General features: G+C 39.8%; 1 protein-coding gene across 1 annotated transcript in view; it reads left to right on the top strand.

Moving 5' to 3' along the window:
* Nucleotides 1-19086, top strand: part of LOC139737141 (ribosomal protein S6 kinase 2 beta-like) — a 115309-nt gene that overhangs the window by 83564 nt on the left and 12659 nt on the right. The window contains exons 6-11 of the mRNA XM_071647819.1: nt 9278-9357; nt 11085-11191; nt 11674-11848; nt 16034-16104; nt 17038-17191; nt 18319-18421. Coding sequence (XP_071503920.1) covers nt 9278-9357; nt 11085-11191; nt 11674-11848; nt 16034-16104; nt 17038-17191; nt 18319-18421 — 690 coding nt within the window. The remainder of the gene's footprint in view (nt 1-9277; nt 9358-11084; nt 11192-11673; nt 11849-16033; nt 16105-17037; nt 17192-18318; nt 18422-19086) is intronic.

A 19086-nucleotide genomic window follows, 5' to 3' on the forward strand; every position in this document is an offset into this window, starting at 1 on the left:
TGACAGGCCAGGCCAGGCCAGGCCGAGCACACTGGGCGAAAGTACAAGGGCACCATCGTCATCTAAATGTTTTGTGTGTCACATGATTTCGGCATCCTGCTCTGTGAAGAATTGACTGTCTGCACGGCATGCGCGGCACAATGTGGCGTTAATGATCCATCGGACTGATGTGCCGGTGTGCCCAGCGCAACGAGTCGTTTGCAACAGACTCGCACTTTGGGACGGTGTATTGCAGTTCTAGAGGATGGAGACGTTTTGCTGCTGTCAGTGTATACGAGACGAGTCGTAGGTGGGGATGTGCACTTATGGTAATTCAGATAAAAGTTGGGATGTCCTGCTACCATCGGAAGAGAGATTAAAAAGACAGAGAGTAAAAAAAAGAGAATGTTCTTGCCTTCGAAGAATCTAATTTCTCCTGGGAGGATATGACACTGTTCTGCATGGGTTCCCTTCCGCTCACGCTGGATAGTCTTTCAGCCAAAGAAACAGGCACATCATCTGAAAATAGAAGTCATGAAATATTAATCCCTCGCTTGTACATGTAAACAATAACACTTCCCCGTATTCACTGCCTTACATGCTGAAAACAGGTCAGGCTTTCCATGAATTATATTTCTGAACTTCTTTTTTTAAACTGAATTGTTTTTAATTGTTAATCAACAGACAGCATTCAACATGTGGGCTTAGGCGTTACTAACCTGAGGTATTAAAAACTTAGTGAAGACTACACTTGCTAGAATCTGTCCATGAGGATGTGAGAATGTACAACTGGGACTGTTATATGCTGCGCAAGAAAAGTTACAAACAAGCAGTGAATTTGTCAAAAATTTGATCATGTAGTTTTTATTGTTGTATTTTGACATTACAGGCACACACATGTGGGTCTTCTGCAGGATAAGACAATGTATTTAAAGTACAGTTGTTGTTTTATGAGGGGGAGGAACAATACCAGATATGAAACTTTAAAAAAAAAACCAAAAAAAAACTTTATGTAAAGGATGATATGATGGAAAAGATATATGGATTTTTTTGTTTTGTTGCTGTGAAAGAAATGTTACAAGCAATATATTTGTCAAAAATGTGATAATAAGTTGTTATTGTCGTATATTTTGACATTTTAAGCACGCACATATGGGGTCCCTTACAGGATAATACAATGTGGATTCAGAGTGGAGGTTTTTTTTTTCTCCTTTTTTTTGGGGGGGGTGGGGGTGGGAGCAATACTAGATTTGAGACTAAAAATAAAAGAACTGTATGAAAAGGATGATATGGTTGAAAATTTTATATGAAATGTTGCAAAATTCATAACCATGTAATAACATAGTCCAGTATGGGCAGAAACAAAGTAAATGTTCCAGGTGCAAAAATGAACAGAAAGTTTAGTAAAGTTAGGATAAACTGATTCATTTCTTATAGTGCCTGTCACATCTGGGTAATAATCTAATGATGTGTATTACACAGTGTCATCAATACAACTCCATTCTAGTGAAATTACATCAGTCACTGAGAAGTAAGTCACAAAATATGATATACAGTGAAAGAATTGCAAAGACAAAAATGCATGTGATTGTATAGTCTCAGGTTTGTAAAATTGTCAATCATGATTGTTATAGGTGTGAAAAGAAAGTGATTTTCAAACTAACAGAAATCTTATTCTGTGGAACAAGAACATATAGCACTTTGAATCTGAAAGTGTTGTATTCTCATGAATTTAACTCATTTATTTATTTATTTTTTCCCCTTAAGGCATTTCCCTGTAGGGAATATTTACAGGTGTGATTTACACAGACATCCGGCAAGGTGAATACAAATTGTATCTGTAATATCACCAGGGATGTGGTAGTTTTTCATGCCCACCACTCCAGCCATCAGATATAGGGCTTCCATGTTGGCCACTCCTAGATAGTGGTCGAAGTGGTACACTCGTAATCACATTCATACAGACAAAATAGTGGGATTGACCATTACGATCCATATCCGCATGTTTTTTGTTCCAGTTCAGAAGGACAGCAAAATATTCCGCTAATGGCTGATGGTGATAATTTGTCGACTGAACTATGCATGCCTGCAATCTACTGAAACGGTGACCCATGCCCTTGTGTTCGTGTATTGTTCATTCATGTGTATTTTGAATGAGAGGACACACACACACACACACACACATAAAAATATGTGCACTTTTTTGCTGTAGCATTCACACACATGCCGTGGTTCGATAAGGCACCATTTCTCAAATTATTGCGAATGTTCTAAAACAATTGCAGGATTTCTCGCGATTTTGATCGCGATGCTGATCACGCTATTCAGTGGAATATTTATATGATGCAGATCTGGAGATTTGTATCTTGCCCATTTGCATCCGTGTGAAACCCACTAGTATGTACCATCATGCACAGTCATCAAGGGCTGGGCAGTACCCATGGTTTGTTTTAGAGTGCTTGTAGGCGAGCTGACATTTGACAAAGTAGACAGTTGCTAGTGTCTGACCAAATGTGATGTCACCTGTGTATATTTGACAACAATTAACCAGGCTCTTACGCCTTTGCTTCTGGCTTCTCATTTTTTCTCTCTTCTTTTCTTTTTCTCCTTTTTTGTCTCTTTATGTCTCTTTCTCCTCTCTATGTCTCTCGTTCTGTCTTTCTTTCTCTCACTATCCCTTTCTCTTTCTCTCTTTGTTTCTTTCCCATGCACAATATCCTCCATTCAAAATCAACAGTAGTCTTGGGGGAGACTATCTGTTGTTCATGCTCCAAGGTAACAGATGGGTAGACTTGCCCTAGGGGGAATTAGTCTTGCATCAAGACTGATATAAATGCTACGGCAAGTGCAAATAGGTATTGAAGGTACAAGGAGCTGTCCCCAGCCACGGCGTCTGGGTTGTAATATCAGACGGATAGAGAGAGAGAGAGAGAGAAAGAAAGAGATGGAGTAGGAGAGAGTTTGAGAGAGACATTGCTTTCACACGTACCAAGAGTGCTGAATTTGAATGCTGAATTACAAACATGATTGCAATTACGATTCGAATTATATTTCGTTCACACGACCGAGGAATGCCTCACAGATTCTAATGTTTTGAATTTCAGAGCGAGAAGGGGAGTTTTGGCTTCTTTCCAAGTTCCCAACAAACTCTTGAACTGTAAGTAGTGCGCGTTTTGACTGTAGTGGGAGCATTTGAGGAGTGCGGTCTTTCTACAGAAATGGGTGAAAGATCACCGTAAGCTCTGCCCCCAGAACACAATTGGAAGTCAGTTATGGTTATCTTTCACCCACTTCTGTAGAAAGACTGCACTCCTCAAATGCTCGCACTATAGTCAAAGCACATGGTCGTTTCACTGCTAAATTCTGGCAAAATGTGATTGGAAAACACCTCCGGACTGTCACTTGAAACACGAAAGTAATTACGAATCAAATCACCCTACGAGATCCCAGTATGCATTCACATGGCAGGAATGCCTTAGTTTGAAACACTATTCTAGTGATGCGTATTTACAATCGTGTTTCAAATCTAAGCATGCTCGATACGTGTGAAAGGAAGGATAGAGAGACGGCTTCTGCCAGCAGGAAATGAAATGGATGAAGTTGGCTTTGTGATTGCTCTGCGGCTGATGGAATCTTGTAAGGTACAGTCTGGCGACTCTGTGAGATAACATACATGTGCTCTGTACGGCTCATCCATGGCCTTGTTGTACCAATATAGGGAATACCAGCTATATCATAACAGGATTTGGGATGGTACAGAGAAAGGATGGTCGCGGGTCTTTGTGTCACTGAAGACCCGCCATGAAAAGATATCTCTGTGGCATTTGAAATGAGGGCTTGGAAGGGCAGGCAGTTGTTTCACTGTGGAAAATTAGACCAGAGACTTCAAAGAAAATCTTCAGACTCCATATCAAGAATTCGTTAAGAGACTTCTTTGGAGTGACCAGAACCAGAGCTTATCCCAGGGGATTCCAATTCAAGTCCCAGTTCGCAATTAGAAGACATACATTGTACCATATGCACACTTCATCCAGAAGCAACATAAGGGGCAAGCTCTGAATGTTGCCACATTCAGCATTCAGCAGAGATTAATTGTCACACATACTTCTGCATACAAATGATGACTCACTATGTGCAGGGACACGTTTTTAGCATGAATATAGTGTTTAGTATTTAAAAATTCCCAGCAAGATTCTGTAACTCTCCATATCTTTTTTACCTTACTTTTATAATCTATTTATCATCTATTTATTTGCCAGTGCAAGGAACTTCCCTGCCATCAAGAAGTTATGTCATGCAAGTTACACAGACATGACTTTTTTCGCCTGCCGTGATGATGACAAGACAGTGGAAAATGCATGCAAGAAAAGATAAATGGGACAATTGTTAGATGGATGCAGCTAATCGTTTGTTGTTGTCTTGGAGATATCCTCCATAAGTTAATCAAATGCGTGCATCTATTTTTGTTTACATCAAATTGCATCCATAAATTGACTGGAAGTGCATCAATCACAAAAATAGCAGATTTTTTTTTTAATTAAGTATAATGCACTGAGAAGAGAAGGCAGACACGTGCAGTGTGGCAAGCGCATCTGAAATGTGGCTGATATCAGAGTAGCTTTTTGCCACTGCAAAATTCGTGCCAAGTACATGTAGACGTAGGCGGTTAAATTTTCATCTCCTTGATAAGTTTCCCCACTCTCTATCTCTCTCTTTCCCACCCCATCCCACCTTCAATATTCACGAGTTGATCAAGAAACGAGAGGAATTACCTCGGCTCAGATTTGATCTCTACTTTCCCCCTACTTTTCTGTGTGTTTTCTTTACTCTGTAATGACACTGCACCGTTTTCTCTTGCAGGGACAGAATGCATGGTTGCAAACTTGCAAATTGAGCAGTGTTGCCTAGCAACAGGATTATTTGAGATTCTCAAAGTGGGAAAGAATAACTTGAAATGTTACGGTCACAGCTCTGTGTGTGTGTGTGTTTGTGTGTATTTTTCTAAAACCCATCAAATCTTGTAGTGAGGCATATCTCTACAATTATCCTACTCTTGCGTGATGTCTCAAAATCGGTGGAACTGTCTTCCCAAAGCACGGAGCTTTGATATCGTAGCAATTTCTTGATCAAGTTTAACTTAAATTTGTAGAGATGTTTAAAGGGATAGTACAGTATTGTAGGAGATGAGAATTGGGCTTTTAACTTTTTGCGAGATACCAAGAAAACACTCATGAAATAATACAGAGCATACCATTTTAGAGGACTTCAAAGTTTATTTGATGAAAATCGGGTTTGGAATGACTGGAACATCCAAAAAACAAAGTGAAATAAAGCCATCGTAATGAAAGGTGGGTGCCACATTTTATTACAATCATTCTGTTTGGATATCTCAGTCATTTCAAAACCAATTTTCATCAAATAATCATTGAATTCCTCATGGAATTACATGCTCTTTCATATTTCATAGGTTTCTCATTATCTCACCAAAAAATGTTAGAAGCGTGAAATTAGGTCTCAACCAAAACTATATGATCCCATTAAAGGTTGCATGCATTAATGCTTCCTACTAGCCCCGATATGCTGAAAAGTGAGTTTTTGCAACAAAGAGGGGCATGGAAGACATGAATAAACTTTACATTCAAACCCAAACATATATCACAACTGTTTCCATTTCAAAGTTTCACACCAACTCTAAAATAGGACAACGTTTGTTAGCACTCAGAGATGAGAGAATGGGTTATATACAAGCACGGCCATTAAACTCTCAAAATCTCCTGTAACAGTATCGATACGGCGGACACAATGATATAGAAGCAATTAATGCATTGAACTTAGGCTTATCATTAAAACACCAGCCGAAAGTCACACACCAAATTCATATCCTCAGTAGATTCCTTAAAGACTAGCAATCATTTCTTGGTTTTCTCTTCACAGAAATCATAGGCATGCTGTAGATATTTCATTGGCTTGTCTTTGTAAAGCCAAAACGGATAAACAGTAGTCTTCCTTTGCCTCAAGGTCCCCTTTAAGTCTTTCTAATTTAAAACAAAAAACACAAAAAACACCCCCACAAAAAAAAAAAACAAAAACAAAAACAAAAACAAAAACAAAACAAAACAAAAAACAAAACAAAACAAAAAAACAAAAAACAAAAACAGAAACAAAACAAAAAAACAAAACAAAAACCTTTTCTGGGTACATGCCACAGAGCTCTAAAAAGCACTGTTAGTGGCAGTGGGTTCTCATGAAAATATGACTCTTAACATTACACAGGGGCTGAATGTCTTTGATATGATTATAAAGCTGGATGACAGTTAAGTAATAACACATAATATTCCTGGTATGAGTGGATTTTGTGTTGCTCATGCACAAAGTCAACCTAATGTGTTTTTCCCCTTCTTGTTTCCATTGATCATTTCATGAACTTGATTACATTTCATTTTGAGGGTTCTATTTTTGGAACACGATGATATGAGCGTTACATAAATGCTTTATGACATAAATTTTTCTACAGCTTGACAACATATCCTAAATGTACTACAGTAATCATGGGTAAAAGGTAACAGATGATCAAATACAATGAAGTAAGCTATTCATATTTTAGGCACAAAATAGCCAAATGTATTCGTATAAAGGGGGTAAAACTGCACCGTGTACGTGACTCACGCCATGTTACAATGCACCGTAACCTTGATACTAGGGCAAGGGCTGCCCTTATGCATAATGCTATTACATGCCAGTAATGCCCGATTGTATATTCCTCAGGCGTGCTTGTCCTGATGTATATTACACTGGTTGTGGTGATGTGCAGGATTAGGAAGGGGTTGCCATGATTTGTACCCACCCAGTTCCCTCGTGGAAACTGAAGACTCTTTTAAAAAACGGCTCTCGCAAATCTCTCCGGTAATTGAGTTCCATTTGATTGGACAACTTGATCTGCCTTAGTCTGATTGGCCCATCGGGCAGTGTCGTTCGTTCTCCGCAGAGAGGGTTCAGCTCCAATCGATATTCGTCCTCATGCCCTCACCCGTTATTACAAGCCGCTCGAAAATGAACCATCCAAAGTATATGAGATGGATCTCCTCCATATTCCCCCTCGTGGCTGCCTTTCATATTGAGTAGGGGGGTCCGATGGAACATGGATTAGAATTTTTGATTTCACTCTCAGCTTGCAATTTATGTCATTCTAGTGTGTCTGGGTAGGAAATGTGCTATTGCACACTGCTAGCCACATCACACTTTTGGTTTGTTAATTGCCTTGCGGTTCAAAAACCTTTTCTTTCTTTTTTAATTGCACAAGGGATTTTCATAATGTCACTCTGTGCCTGATATATGTATAGTGTAATTTCAAACCATTTCAGTTTTAAAAACGATTCAGTCTTTAGATGGCAATTTCTCGGGACAGACTTGTTCTCTATGCCATAAATGCTGTCTTAGTCTCCTTTAAAAACAATACGTGCTGCAAAAGTCAATAACAAAATACCCCCGGTTTAGAACAAGAAGGACATTAATTACATACACTCTGCTCAGGATTTATGCTCTTGTGCTTCTCAGCTGACAATGCCTTGATGAGATGATGTTGTTTGCCTCTCAATTTGATCCAACCAGCTCTCCATGGGTAAGGGACAAGCTTGAGTTGATGTAAACCGTAATCAACCGTCCAGCGAAAAGCTGTGGATATTGGAGATGTTTGCAGAATTTGGGATGGAGGCTTGGGAGTTGTAGATGTAAACTGCCCTTTGGATGTACACCTGTAGTCAAATAATGAGGATCTGTGTAGGTCAGACATGAGCAAGGGCCTGCACAAGTCAGTGACAGGGGGTGCTTGTGGGATATAGTGTCTTGATTAAAGCCTGATGAATACCTCTAAAGATTCACTCAGGTGCAAGAAAGACATCAACACTTTATAGCATTTGTGGAGTTAGATCTAGTATTGCATCTCAACTGACAAAAACAACACCTCATTCCTACACGTCATTTTATCATCTGCCAGATACTGTATGATCATGCAAGTTTGTTCTAAAATGACCCATATCATTGCGAGGAATCTAAGGAAATTGTGTGGGTCTGTTTTTGAAAGGGAGAGGGTAGTTTCTTGTAGAGAAATGTGATTTCAAGGAATCAGAATTGATTTATCATTTATATATTTAACTTCTATCATTGTGGGAAAGGTAATGCAACCATGTTTGGAATACTCAGTATCGCACCTTTGAAGTATACTGAAGTTGGACAATCTTCCTGTGCATTGGGACATTAGCATTGGTAGGCCATTTCAAATGCACAACTACAGGTGTACCAAGAAGTTAGTATGCTTGTAGTATTGCATTGAACTCTTTTCTCATTGTTTTCTTTATTGTTTTATATTCTTTTCTCAGATATCATGTCCATTCTCCATTTCTGTATCAACATGCATTCAAAACCAGAAATTTCAAATTCCATTTCCTGCATAATTGGTGCTTTCAGTTCCAGCTTTCAAAAAGAAGTTCATGATTTTATGTGAAAGTGGCCAAAGGCGGATACTCTCCCTATATGCGTGATGTCTCAATGAAAGGAAGGAATCAGGAGTATCAAATAGCCATTATCATCTCCAGAGTTTACCTGACTGTGGCACTAGATATACAATATAGTACCAGAATGTCATTCTGTAGTCCGATGAAGGTCATATACCTCATCCTGATTACAATAGGCAAGCACAAAGGAAATAACATTACTTGGTGTTGTGTTGTGGTTGACGGTATAATTGAGATGTTCATGGCAAGGTCTGTATATCATCGCTGAACTGTGGATTATCCCAGGCTGTTACGTACATGGTGAAGAGACATGAGGTGCAAGTTGTACCCCTCCCTCTGCTGTTCATGGCTATTTAGTGATGAGTGCAGAAGGAGAATTTGCCATAATGATGTCCTTCCTAGAATATTTTAATGTGATATGTAAAACCTCTGGTTATCGTTATGCAAGATGTCTGTACAGCTGTATGTGATCTACTTTTCAAAGAATAGAGACCAGTGAATCAGCTTGTGTGTTGTCTGAATTGATTTTGTACATTCAGTGGTTGTTTAATTATCTGTATTATTATTATAATCTTATCAGATTGTAGCTAGCTAAATAAAAATGTATTTCATTGTTGTATGGTCTGAGGCTGTCGCATGGTGTACATGTACCTACTACAGCTGCCAGATAGTCATAAAGGAATCATTATGAACTCTTCCTGTCATAAAGAACTCTTTCCCCCTCTATCATACTTTGAATCAATGCACATAAATTTTTCCGTTTTCCATCTATCGTTCTCTCTATACAGCATTCCAAACTGAGGGTAAATTGTACCTCATCCTAGACTTTTTGAAAGGAGGAGACCTCTTCACAAGATTGTCTAAGGAGGTGAGTGTGGTCTAATTGAATCCAGGAGATATCATTTTGCGATTAAAAAAAAAATTAAAAAGCGCTGGAGGAGGAAATGTATGCGCTAAAACCAGCCCCACACACACACACGGCTGTCCTTCGTCGGCAGAGTGCGATAATATCGGCTTTCATGATCCGCAGTGTTTAGGATCCCCCTGGGTCTCGTCACGGTTGGAATTGAAAATGAGATTGGCTGGGTAGATGTAGCACCGGCCCAGCGCAGTTTTTTGTTGCCGAGGGTCGAGTGCGATCATTACGATGTCACCGGCTCTCCTCCTGTTATCTCGTGGCGGCGCGCAGGAAAATGTTACGTGACTGCTCATCTGATATCCATGGCAAGCAGAATGTTTGACAGTAGACGCAAGCAATTAACTTTTAGATATCTGTTGGATTATTGGGTTTTTTTCCTGAGTCCTTTTAGATGACAACTTATGAAAGTGTGCAACTGGCAGTGTCCCATTTGTGAAGTGATTTTGTTAGTATTCAAATCTCTCTTTGTAGGCACAAAAATATATGCAATTTGTGTGTATGAACCTATTTTTGTTTAATTTGCTAAGTTTGGAAACAGAGGTTGCTCAAGGTAGTGCAGATGAATCGCCATTGAGTTACTTCAAACTTTGCAAAGAGTACTTGTCTGTGGCAGCACACTTGTGGGGCATTTCAATCAAGCATTTCGTCAGATATTTTTTCTGACAAACTGTTGTAAGCTGCTGAAATCCTTGCATCTGATCAGCCGAGATCAAATTTGTCAGAAAAAATCTCTGACAAAGTGCATGATGAAAAGCCCCCACCCCCACCCCCCCCCCCTCAACCTGCTAGAAGTTCCATGATGATCTGATCAGTAGCTGTTGTCATTGTCTCTGTGTCTGACTGTCTCTTTGTCTACTCGTTTGCTTTTGTCTGTGAATGTCTGTGAATGTCTTCCTGTATGTTAGTTTTTATTGTGCTCACATGTCTGACTTTTTTTTTGGTTTCAGTTTGTCTGTTGATCAGTCAGTCAGTTGAGTCTGTCTGTCTGTTTGTCTGTCTGTTTGTCTGTCTGTCATAGTCTTTATGTAGTCACATAGCTTTATATTATATGGGTTAGTCAAATACCGGTTAGTGATTGGCTAAACAGAGTCACATGATGGAGGTACATTTGTTATGTTCGCCCATGGGCGAACATTCATGGTAATGTTCTTCCATGGGAGAACATTTTCACATAACAAATGACAGAAGGCCTAGGACCGCGGACTGCGAACCGGCCACCCACGCGCACACAGTGAATTTGGCTCTGTGTGAGCGAGCGATCGAGTGCGTTGTGCTCTGCTGCATGCATGCTGGTGGTTGCAAAGATCGTACACAGCCCAGTCGTTGTTGTATCGCACTGCGTTAACAGCGTCTGGTCGGGCTACGCTAGCTACGCGTAAGTACACTGAATCTCTACGATCTTTGGTGGTTGACGTTGACGTATTTGACTAACCCATATAATATAACAGATGATGACTTTTGTTGTCGGGAACATGTACCAAACGTTCCACCCTCAGGGTTTGAAATGCTATTTCGGGAGGCTATAAGTCCCTCGACTTCGTCTCGGGACTTATAACCTCCCTCAATAGCATTTCAAACCCTTCGGGTGGAACATTCGGTATGTTCCCTCCCCCGCCAGTCATCATCTATATAATGTCTGACTCTGTGTCTCACTGTATCTGTTTGTCTGTCTGTAGGTGATGTTTACAGAAGAGGATGTCAAGTTCTACCTCGCTGAGCTGGCCCTGGCCCTGGACCACCTCCACAGTCTGGGCATCATCTACCGAGATCTGAAGCCAGAGAAGTAAGACCCTAGCTGGCTCCAGGGCCAGTATCACACAGTGTTGAAGCCAAATGTTTGAGCAAAAGGTGCCCCAACAGTACCACAGCCACTTCAAATTTTACTCACATGAGTAGGTGGGGGGTGCTGGAGAAGTATAGCATGAAGACGAGTTTTAATTTTCTGTCACTTTTAATGACTTTATGAGGCATATTTCTGATGCTTTGACAATCTTTCATTTCTCGCATATTATATAAGAGCATACTATCTTCAATGAATTCTTGATCTTCTCTTTGAATTTGTAGCTTTGTTTTCAGAATTCAATATTGCTTGGTGAATGAGGGTCGTTATACCCATAATGATGTTAGCTAAAAGTGCAACCACATGAGAGATGTTACAAATGTTACTTCTTAGCCTGTTCATTTATTTTGAAGTGTTTTTGGAATGTCATCAGTTTCCTAAAGAGTTCGCCTCCAACTTGGCTGTCCTTTACGTTCTCTCCACAGTATTCTCCTGGACGCCTCGGGTCACATCAAACTGACCGACTTTGGTCTGAGCAAGGAGTCTGTGGATGGCAAGACCTACTCCTTCTGCGGCACGGTGGAGTACATGGCGCCGGAGGTGGTCAACAGGCGGGGCCACACCACGGCCGCTGACTGGTGGTCATTTGGAGTCCTCATGGTCAGTTTACACCCCTAGCACCGTTTTATACAATACAATACGATACAATACAATACAATACAATACAATACAATTCAATACAATTCAATACAATACAATCGGATCATATATATAGCGCCGTTACACAGTCAATGACTGGTTTCACAGCACTTCACAACAAAATTCAGTCACAGATTAGCATGAAAAAGGAAAGTCTTCAGATTCTTCTTGAAGACATCAAGGGATGGGGAAAATCCCTATCCCAATATTTATGCTCCCAGCCCCATTCAAAGAACCTCACCCTTTTGCCTGCCCTCCCTAACACAAGTGTGTGACCCTTCACAAATCCTCCTTTACCATTATTGAAAAACGTTCCCTGATTTTTTTTTTTTTTTTTTTTAATTCTGCAGCTGTATGTTGTATGTGGGCTATGTTATTTCATGGGCAGGTTTCATCAAAAGATCTCCTTAAATTTACCTTGGTAGATAGATCATTAGTTTTATTAAACCCACCCCACACTACATGACCTGACCATCGTGCAACTCTGGAGGCGAGCCAGGTCGCATGACCAGTCGCTGGACTTGACACTGCACACTACGCGATGGGTCCACTCAGTATCATGTGCACTTTGATTGTGTGAAAGCATAACCTTAGTAATATACTCTAGTATAATTTGATATGTGAAATCTTCGCAACCGGAAATTGGCAAGACTGGTGATGTCACACTTCCGGTTACTAGGTCGTATGACCGATGTATGTTGGTGAAGCCATGTAGTGTGCAGTGACCTTTTGTAGTCTCATGTTTCTATAATATACTGGCAGTTATAAGCCTCACTGGCTATTGTTGCATTGAACAGGTTGATCATTGGCAAAATCCAGCCCAAGGGTGAAAGATTTAAGCTCTTCTGTCGCACGTGTGTTCTTCATCCTCTACATTTTGTTGAGTACATGGACAATATTACAGATAATATCCTGAGTCGTTCATATTTTCCGTTTAATTCAAGCCTGGCAGAAAGATCCTTGCATAACCATAAATGTTTTATGAACTATGTGTTCAATCTAATGAGGCGGTAACATGTCACATATGTGCTGGTACTGCAGATACGTTGTATTCAGAGATTGATACATGATATACAGAAGGTGCACAAATGTTGAGTTCATCCTGTCAAGGAAATAAGATTTGATCAGCTAGCAGTCGAATGCTTGTTTGTGTTTTAGAATTTTGAATACATTTACAGGTTCTCTGTACTTGTATCATACACAATATCATTCATTTATTCACAGACACATAAGCCTACAGTCACTGATAGAATTAATGAAGTGATCAGTGCATTGCGACTTTGTTGCACAACCAGGCCTGTAATCGGACGCCATTTTTTTTCTCCCTGTTTACCTAAGATCTGTGTTGAGAGAAGGCGACTGGCTTTTCAGCAGAGCCTTTCAATGCGAAATGTCTTTAGGAACTGTGCAACGCAAATGCATGTTGAATTATATTGATTCATGATACCCTGCCCTCAATATAACTTAGTTAGCCAAATGAATATCTGAGTATGCGCTGTATATTTCATAATGATTTTGATCATATTTTTTCTATGGATTACTTTGGTACCACCCCCCCCCCCCCCCCAAGAAAATGAAAGCCTTTCAAACCAAGATTCTGTCAATGACATCATATTTCAGTCATGATAAACTACTAATATGATTAATAAAAGACAAGACATTAGAATGCACCTTACCCTGGAGTGAAGATAACTTTTTTGTCTCCGTGTGACTAATATGATTTACAATAGACATTGCTTGGAAACATGGAAGTTATGCTCAGTCTAGGTGCATTGCATTGTTTTTTTGTTACTGTAAAACATGATATATTCGCGGCATGAATTTTTCGCGAATTGGAGCCGACAGCCTTTTTCGTGGCATGAAATTTTCGCGAAATGCCACTGGCGTTCAATGCGTATAGTGTAAACAAGGACTTTCGTGTGCATTTTAATTTCGCGAATCTTGGCGCTCGCGAAATTCGCGAAATTAAAATGCATACGAAAATTCCTCGTTTTACAGTGATCATATTTGTAATTTGTAATTTGCAAGTGATTGACAAATGATGCCGTTGACAGAATCTTGGTTTGGAAGGTTTCTTAGGGGCACATCCAAGTAATCATAAGAAATATAGAAAAATTATTATGAAATATATGGCACATATATCCACGTAGATATTCCTTTGGCCACATAAGTGATGATTGAGGTACATTTATTATGAATCTGTACAAGACAACATGCATAATTTGCACTGCATAGTCCCTTTAATGAGAGCCGGGGTGAAACACAGATCAATTTGAACAGGTGATGTGCCCTAAGGAAATAGCAGTAGTAACAATGATAAACACACTTGTCTTTACAACACATGTTAGGGACAGGAAAAAGACAGTTTGTACATGCTCGGCAGATGCAGGAAATGCAAAATGGATGACTGAGCAGAATTGCCGATTACCGTGAAATCTTGTGTTTGAGGTGCACTCTGTCATGTATAAAGTGCATCCCTAACCTTTGATCGCAAAGGAAAAAAAAAAAAGGCTTTATTTGACAACTTACCGCTTTGCCACATGTAAAGCAATGTGTTACCATAATAGAAATGTGTGTGCATGAGTGCTTGTGTGTATGGGTGTGTAATGTGTGTGTGCATGTGTGTGTATGTGTAGTAAAATGGTTGTTTATTAGGGCTGGATTATATAAATACAGTGATTGCAGATTGATAGAATAATGAGTAGTCAAAGTGATGAAAGAATTTCAACATCACACCAATCCCTGTCCCTGAGCACATTTCATGTGGACACTCTCTGTGTTAATTCTCGCTTGACACCCATGGGGGCATGCCTCATTGGTTGCTAATGTTACTATTAGTCTTGACACTTTCAGCTACATAGCAGTGTCAGAAGGTCAAAGGTCAGATTATTACAATTTTTACTAATCCATCCCGATGTCGTTGTGAGGGCAGTGCTGAAGGCTGCACTGCAAATGCTCCAAATGCTTTATCAATTTATATGGAAATGTTTGTTTTGTATGAGACTGCATTGAGGATGTGTCAAACAGGAAGGAGATATGAGATATATATGCCAGGTTATATTAAGCTATATTTCCAGTTGCACAGACACATTGATGTATTGAATGAAGCACCATTAAGGTCTGATTTATAATTGCTTTGTTTGTGCATATTTGACATATCTCTTTCTCTCCTCTTCTCTAGTCCTGTTTCTCTCTCTCTCTTTCTCTCTCTGTCCTGGATCCTGTCTTTTACTCTGTTAACTAATGTATTCCATCTCTCAATCTTTCTTCTCTTCATATATCTTTCTGTCTCTCTCTAAACACATCTCATATACTCTGTCTCTCCCTCGCTTTGTCTCTTCTCTGTAAACATACATCATATGTTTCTCCCTCTCCTTTTAATATGTCTCTTGCAGTTCATATAATTCGTCACAGAAGTATGTTGTATATCATTATATCTCCTCTCTCCTTTGTGCTGTATGGTGATCTATATGTTCTCCATCACTTCTCTATAATATGTATATATCATAGTATATTTCTCCCTTTCATTTTGTAGCAGTCTTAGCAGTCCATATAATATTAGTTCCAGGACAATTACCCCCTTGACAATTACCCCAGACCCGTCCCCTGACCCTAATCATAATCCTGAACCTGAACCCAATTCTAATCCTGGCCCAAAATCTAACCCTAAACCTAACCATAATCTCGAATTGTCCATGGGGGTTAATTGTCCTGATACGGTTTTATCACCATACGTATAGGTTGTAATATACACGTATATCATTATACATTATCTCCTTTCTAACTTGTACTGTATGATCATCTTTGGAGGGGGGGGTGATTGTCCTGGTACAGTTATACTGTAAAAGTGGATATTTTCGCACTCGGCCGGTCAAGAAGACTTCTGTGTGTTTTTAATTCCACAGAATCAAGACATCAACTACTGCAACATATGGCAGGCAAAAATATTCGCGTGCTTTTATTTTCGCGCTAGTTTCTGATTGTGCGAAATGCGCGAAAATTTCAACATCGCAAAAATGTCCACTTCTGCAGTATCACCATACATGTATGTTGTAATATATCACTATACAGTATCTCCTCTCTCTCTATGGTGATCTCTGTGTGTATAATACAATTCTCTCTCTCTCTTTCATCCTGTCTCCCCAGTATGAGATGCTCACCGGTTCATTACCCTTTCAAGGAGCACACAGGAAGGAGACCATGGCCATGATTCTAAAGTGAGAACTACGGACCGACCCCATGGCTGACTGACCCCTTTAGTCCCATACACATACACACACACATGTCAGTCAGATGTGTGGGAATGCCATAAACACAGTTGTATATCAACTTGGTAATTGACATCTCAGTGATCTGTGGGATAAACGGCAGAGGGTCATATTCCATCTATAGAAACCAAAAGCAGGAATCAATGCAGAAGCGGAAGAATTGTTAAAGGGGAGATGTCCCCTCGACAGAATGTGGATTCAGTGAAGGCGGAAATATTAATTGCATATATTGCTCTTTCTTGATTGAGCTTTACAACAATTTGTGATATCAATATAGTACGATACTGAGAAAATGTGAATTGAAGTTGTCTTTTTTGCTTGAGAAGTGCACATTGCTTTGACTAGTTACTGAAATACATCAAGGCAGATGTTCTTCATTCCTTCTCAAGGAGCTGGGATGAGTGCTGTTTCCATGTCCTAGAGATTTTTGAAATTCTTTAGGATATTGCTCTGAAGTGTTTGTCTTGGGGATATTTTTTTTTCTCTCTCTCTCTTCCCCGCTTGCTTCTGATTGTTGAATTAATTGATTTAGTTCAATTCAAGTTTCAATGAGAAATTGCCCATCCTGTGTATGTTTCTTTATGTTTATTTTTTTATTTTCTGAGGCCGTTATCATTATCAAGCACTTGCTAAAAATGGCAGACTCCTGCATTTTTTTTTCTCTCTCTCGGACTGGAAATACATGTAAGTGTATTGCAGATTTTGTCGATTTTGTTGTACTCGTTAAGATACTTTCAAAGATTATTGTGAATTCATTATGTGCATTTTTGTTCAAAATACACTGTTCATGTACCATAAACTATGCATGGTTTTCATGGAAATATGCAGAAATAAGATCAAACTGAAACTGTGGTTGATTGTTGTTGCTTATAATGTGTCCAGGGCCAAACTTGGTATGCCTCAGTTCCTGAGTCCCGAGGCCCAGAGTCTGCTCAGGATGCTCTTCAAGAGGAACCCACAGAACCGACTCGGGGCGGGGCCCAACGGTATCAACGACATCAAGACGCACCCTTTCTTCTCCACGATTGACTGGGATGTAAGTCACTCACAGTCCATGGGCAGCTACCCCTGTGGACAGTCCCCGTAAAGACCACCCCCAGTGATACTGGAAAACCAGATACATGCGTGGCATGATATTTTTTCCCCCTGAAATGGAGGCACCAGCCTTCTTTGCAGCATGCAATTTTTGCATATTGCCAATTGCATTCAATACAGACAGGTGTATGCAAGAACTTCACATGCATTTTAATTTCGCAAATCCTGGCTCCTTGCCAAATTTGCAACAATTTCATGCAAGGGAAATTTTCTGGCTTTACAGCATTCTCCATACAGACTTACCAAGATTTTAACCCCAGTAGTCCCAGAGATTTCATTTCTGTGGTTTGTTGACATATTTTTATATTATACTGTTCAGAGTTCATTGTTGATTTTTATAAAGTAGACTACAAAACTTTCTTTCTTCGTTGTTCATGTATAGTTATTTCTTTCAGTTACAAAACTTTCAAAGGCTGCTTTAATTGCTAAATATATAAATGATCCAGAAGTGGGCAATGCAATTAAGAAGACCAAAGTTCCTGTTTCTTCATGCACTTGGTGATTTTTTTTTAATATTTCTGTCTGATTTTGTGCAGATGTAATGTATTCAGTTAGTCTCATCTACTTTTTCTCCAGTTTTAGATATGCAGGAAAATGGAAGGTGCTAATTATTTAATGTTGACAAGATGATAATTTTAGTAGGAAAAATCCTGTTACTCGGTGGATCAATTTTGCTGTTTTTTTTTCCCTCAAAGTTTATTCAGATATGTATATTTGATATTTGATCTTAAAGGCATTGATCAGGTGTAGATGTTTTGAATCATTTGCTGCTGCTTATTACTGAGAACTAACCGAAGGTGTGTTTGTGAACAATACCACTTCCACATGATTTACCCAACATGACTTCAAAAAAAAAAAAAAGGTCCGCAAAAGGTATACGTGACACAAGGTGTTTCTTAAAGTGGTCTGCCACTACTCTGCCCTCTCACTCTTGTATGCCAGGCCAGGGTCATGTGAAGCACTCAATAAGATGGCACTACTAACAACAAATAAAAGTTTGCATGTGAAACACCCCTCTTGATGCTACATAAGTGAGTGCCATTATCTGTTGCCTCTCCCTGCACGCAGAAACTGAGGAAGAAGGACCAGACGCCCCCATTCAGACCCGCCATCCCAACCAGCGACATCGTTCACTACTTTGACACGGAGTTCACATCCAGGACCCCGAGGGGTAAGCCACCATCTTAGCTACCTCCTGTCAATGAGTGTAGTAATAGTTTCCTGTAGTCACGATTGAATGAGATGGTTGTGGTATCAATCAGCCCTGACCCTTTAGGATACTAGCGAGTTTTCGCAAGCACGACGTAGCCGGTAGTTGAGCGTGTCGCGTGCAAAATTTGCTTCTGCACATGATCAAATCCGAGAAACGTCCCATCCTGGGGAAAACAAGTACGGTACTCAGCCAAAATAGCGTTCGGTCCCCATGCTGGGTAGGAGTGAGCCAGCCAGACAGCCAGCCAATCAGCGATCTTGTTCCCACGCGTCTGTCCTAACAGGAAAGCGAAACTGCTTAGATATGGGGACGGGAGTTTGAGTGTCCGTCACAGTTGATTGCTTGTGCGTACTCTCGGTCCTCCCGTCGTGTATCGAAAACTCCCTAACACCTGCTTAGAGCTGCCTAATTGTAAGGAAAGGAACAGAAAGGAACCTGCATTTGAAAAGCAAAGACTTCTTCTTTATTCCAAACAGAAGTACCAGATTTTATAGAGAATTAATATTTACATTTAATGCCTCTACTTTATTAAATTATCTACCTCAGAATCTAAGGCAAATTATTAACATAAATGAATTAAAATCTGCCATGAAAGCTCATCTTTTTACAGATTATGCAAACAT

The sequence above is a fragment of the Diadema antillarum genome, unplaced genomic scaffold (assembly GCF_040938485.1).
Source record: "Diadema antillarum isolate AM-2024a unplaced genomic scaffold, OU_Dant_1.0 seq00000682_RagTag, whole genome shotgun sequence".
Lineage (NCBI taxonomy): Eukaryota > Metazoa > Echinodermata > Echinoidea > Diadematoida > Diadematidae > Diadema > Diadema antillarum.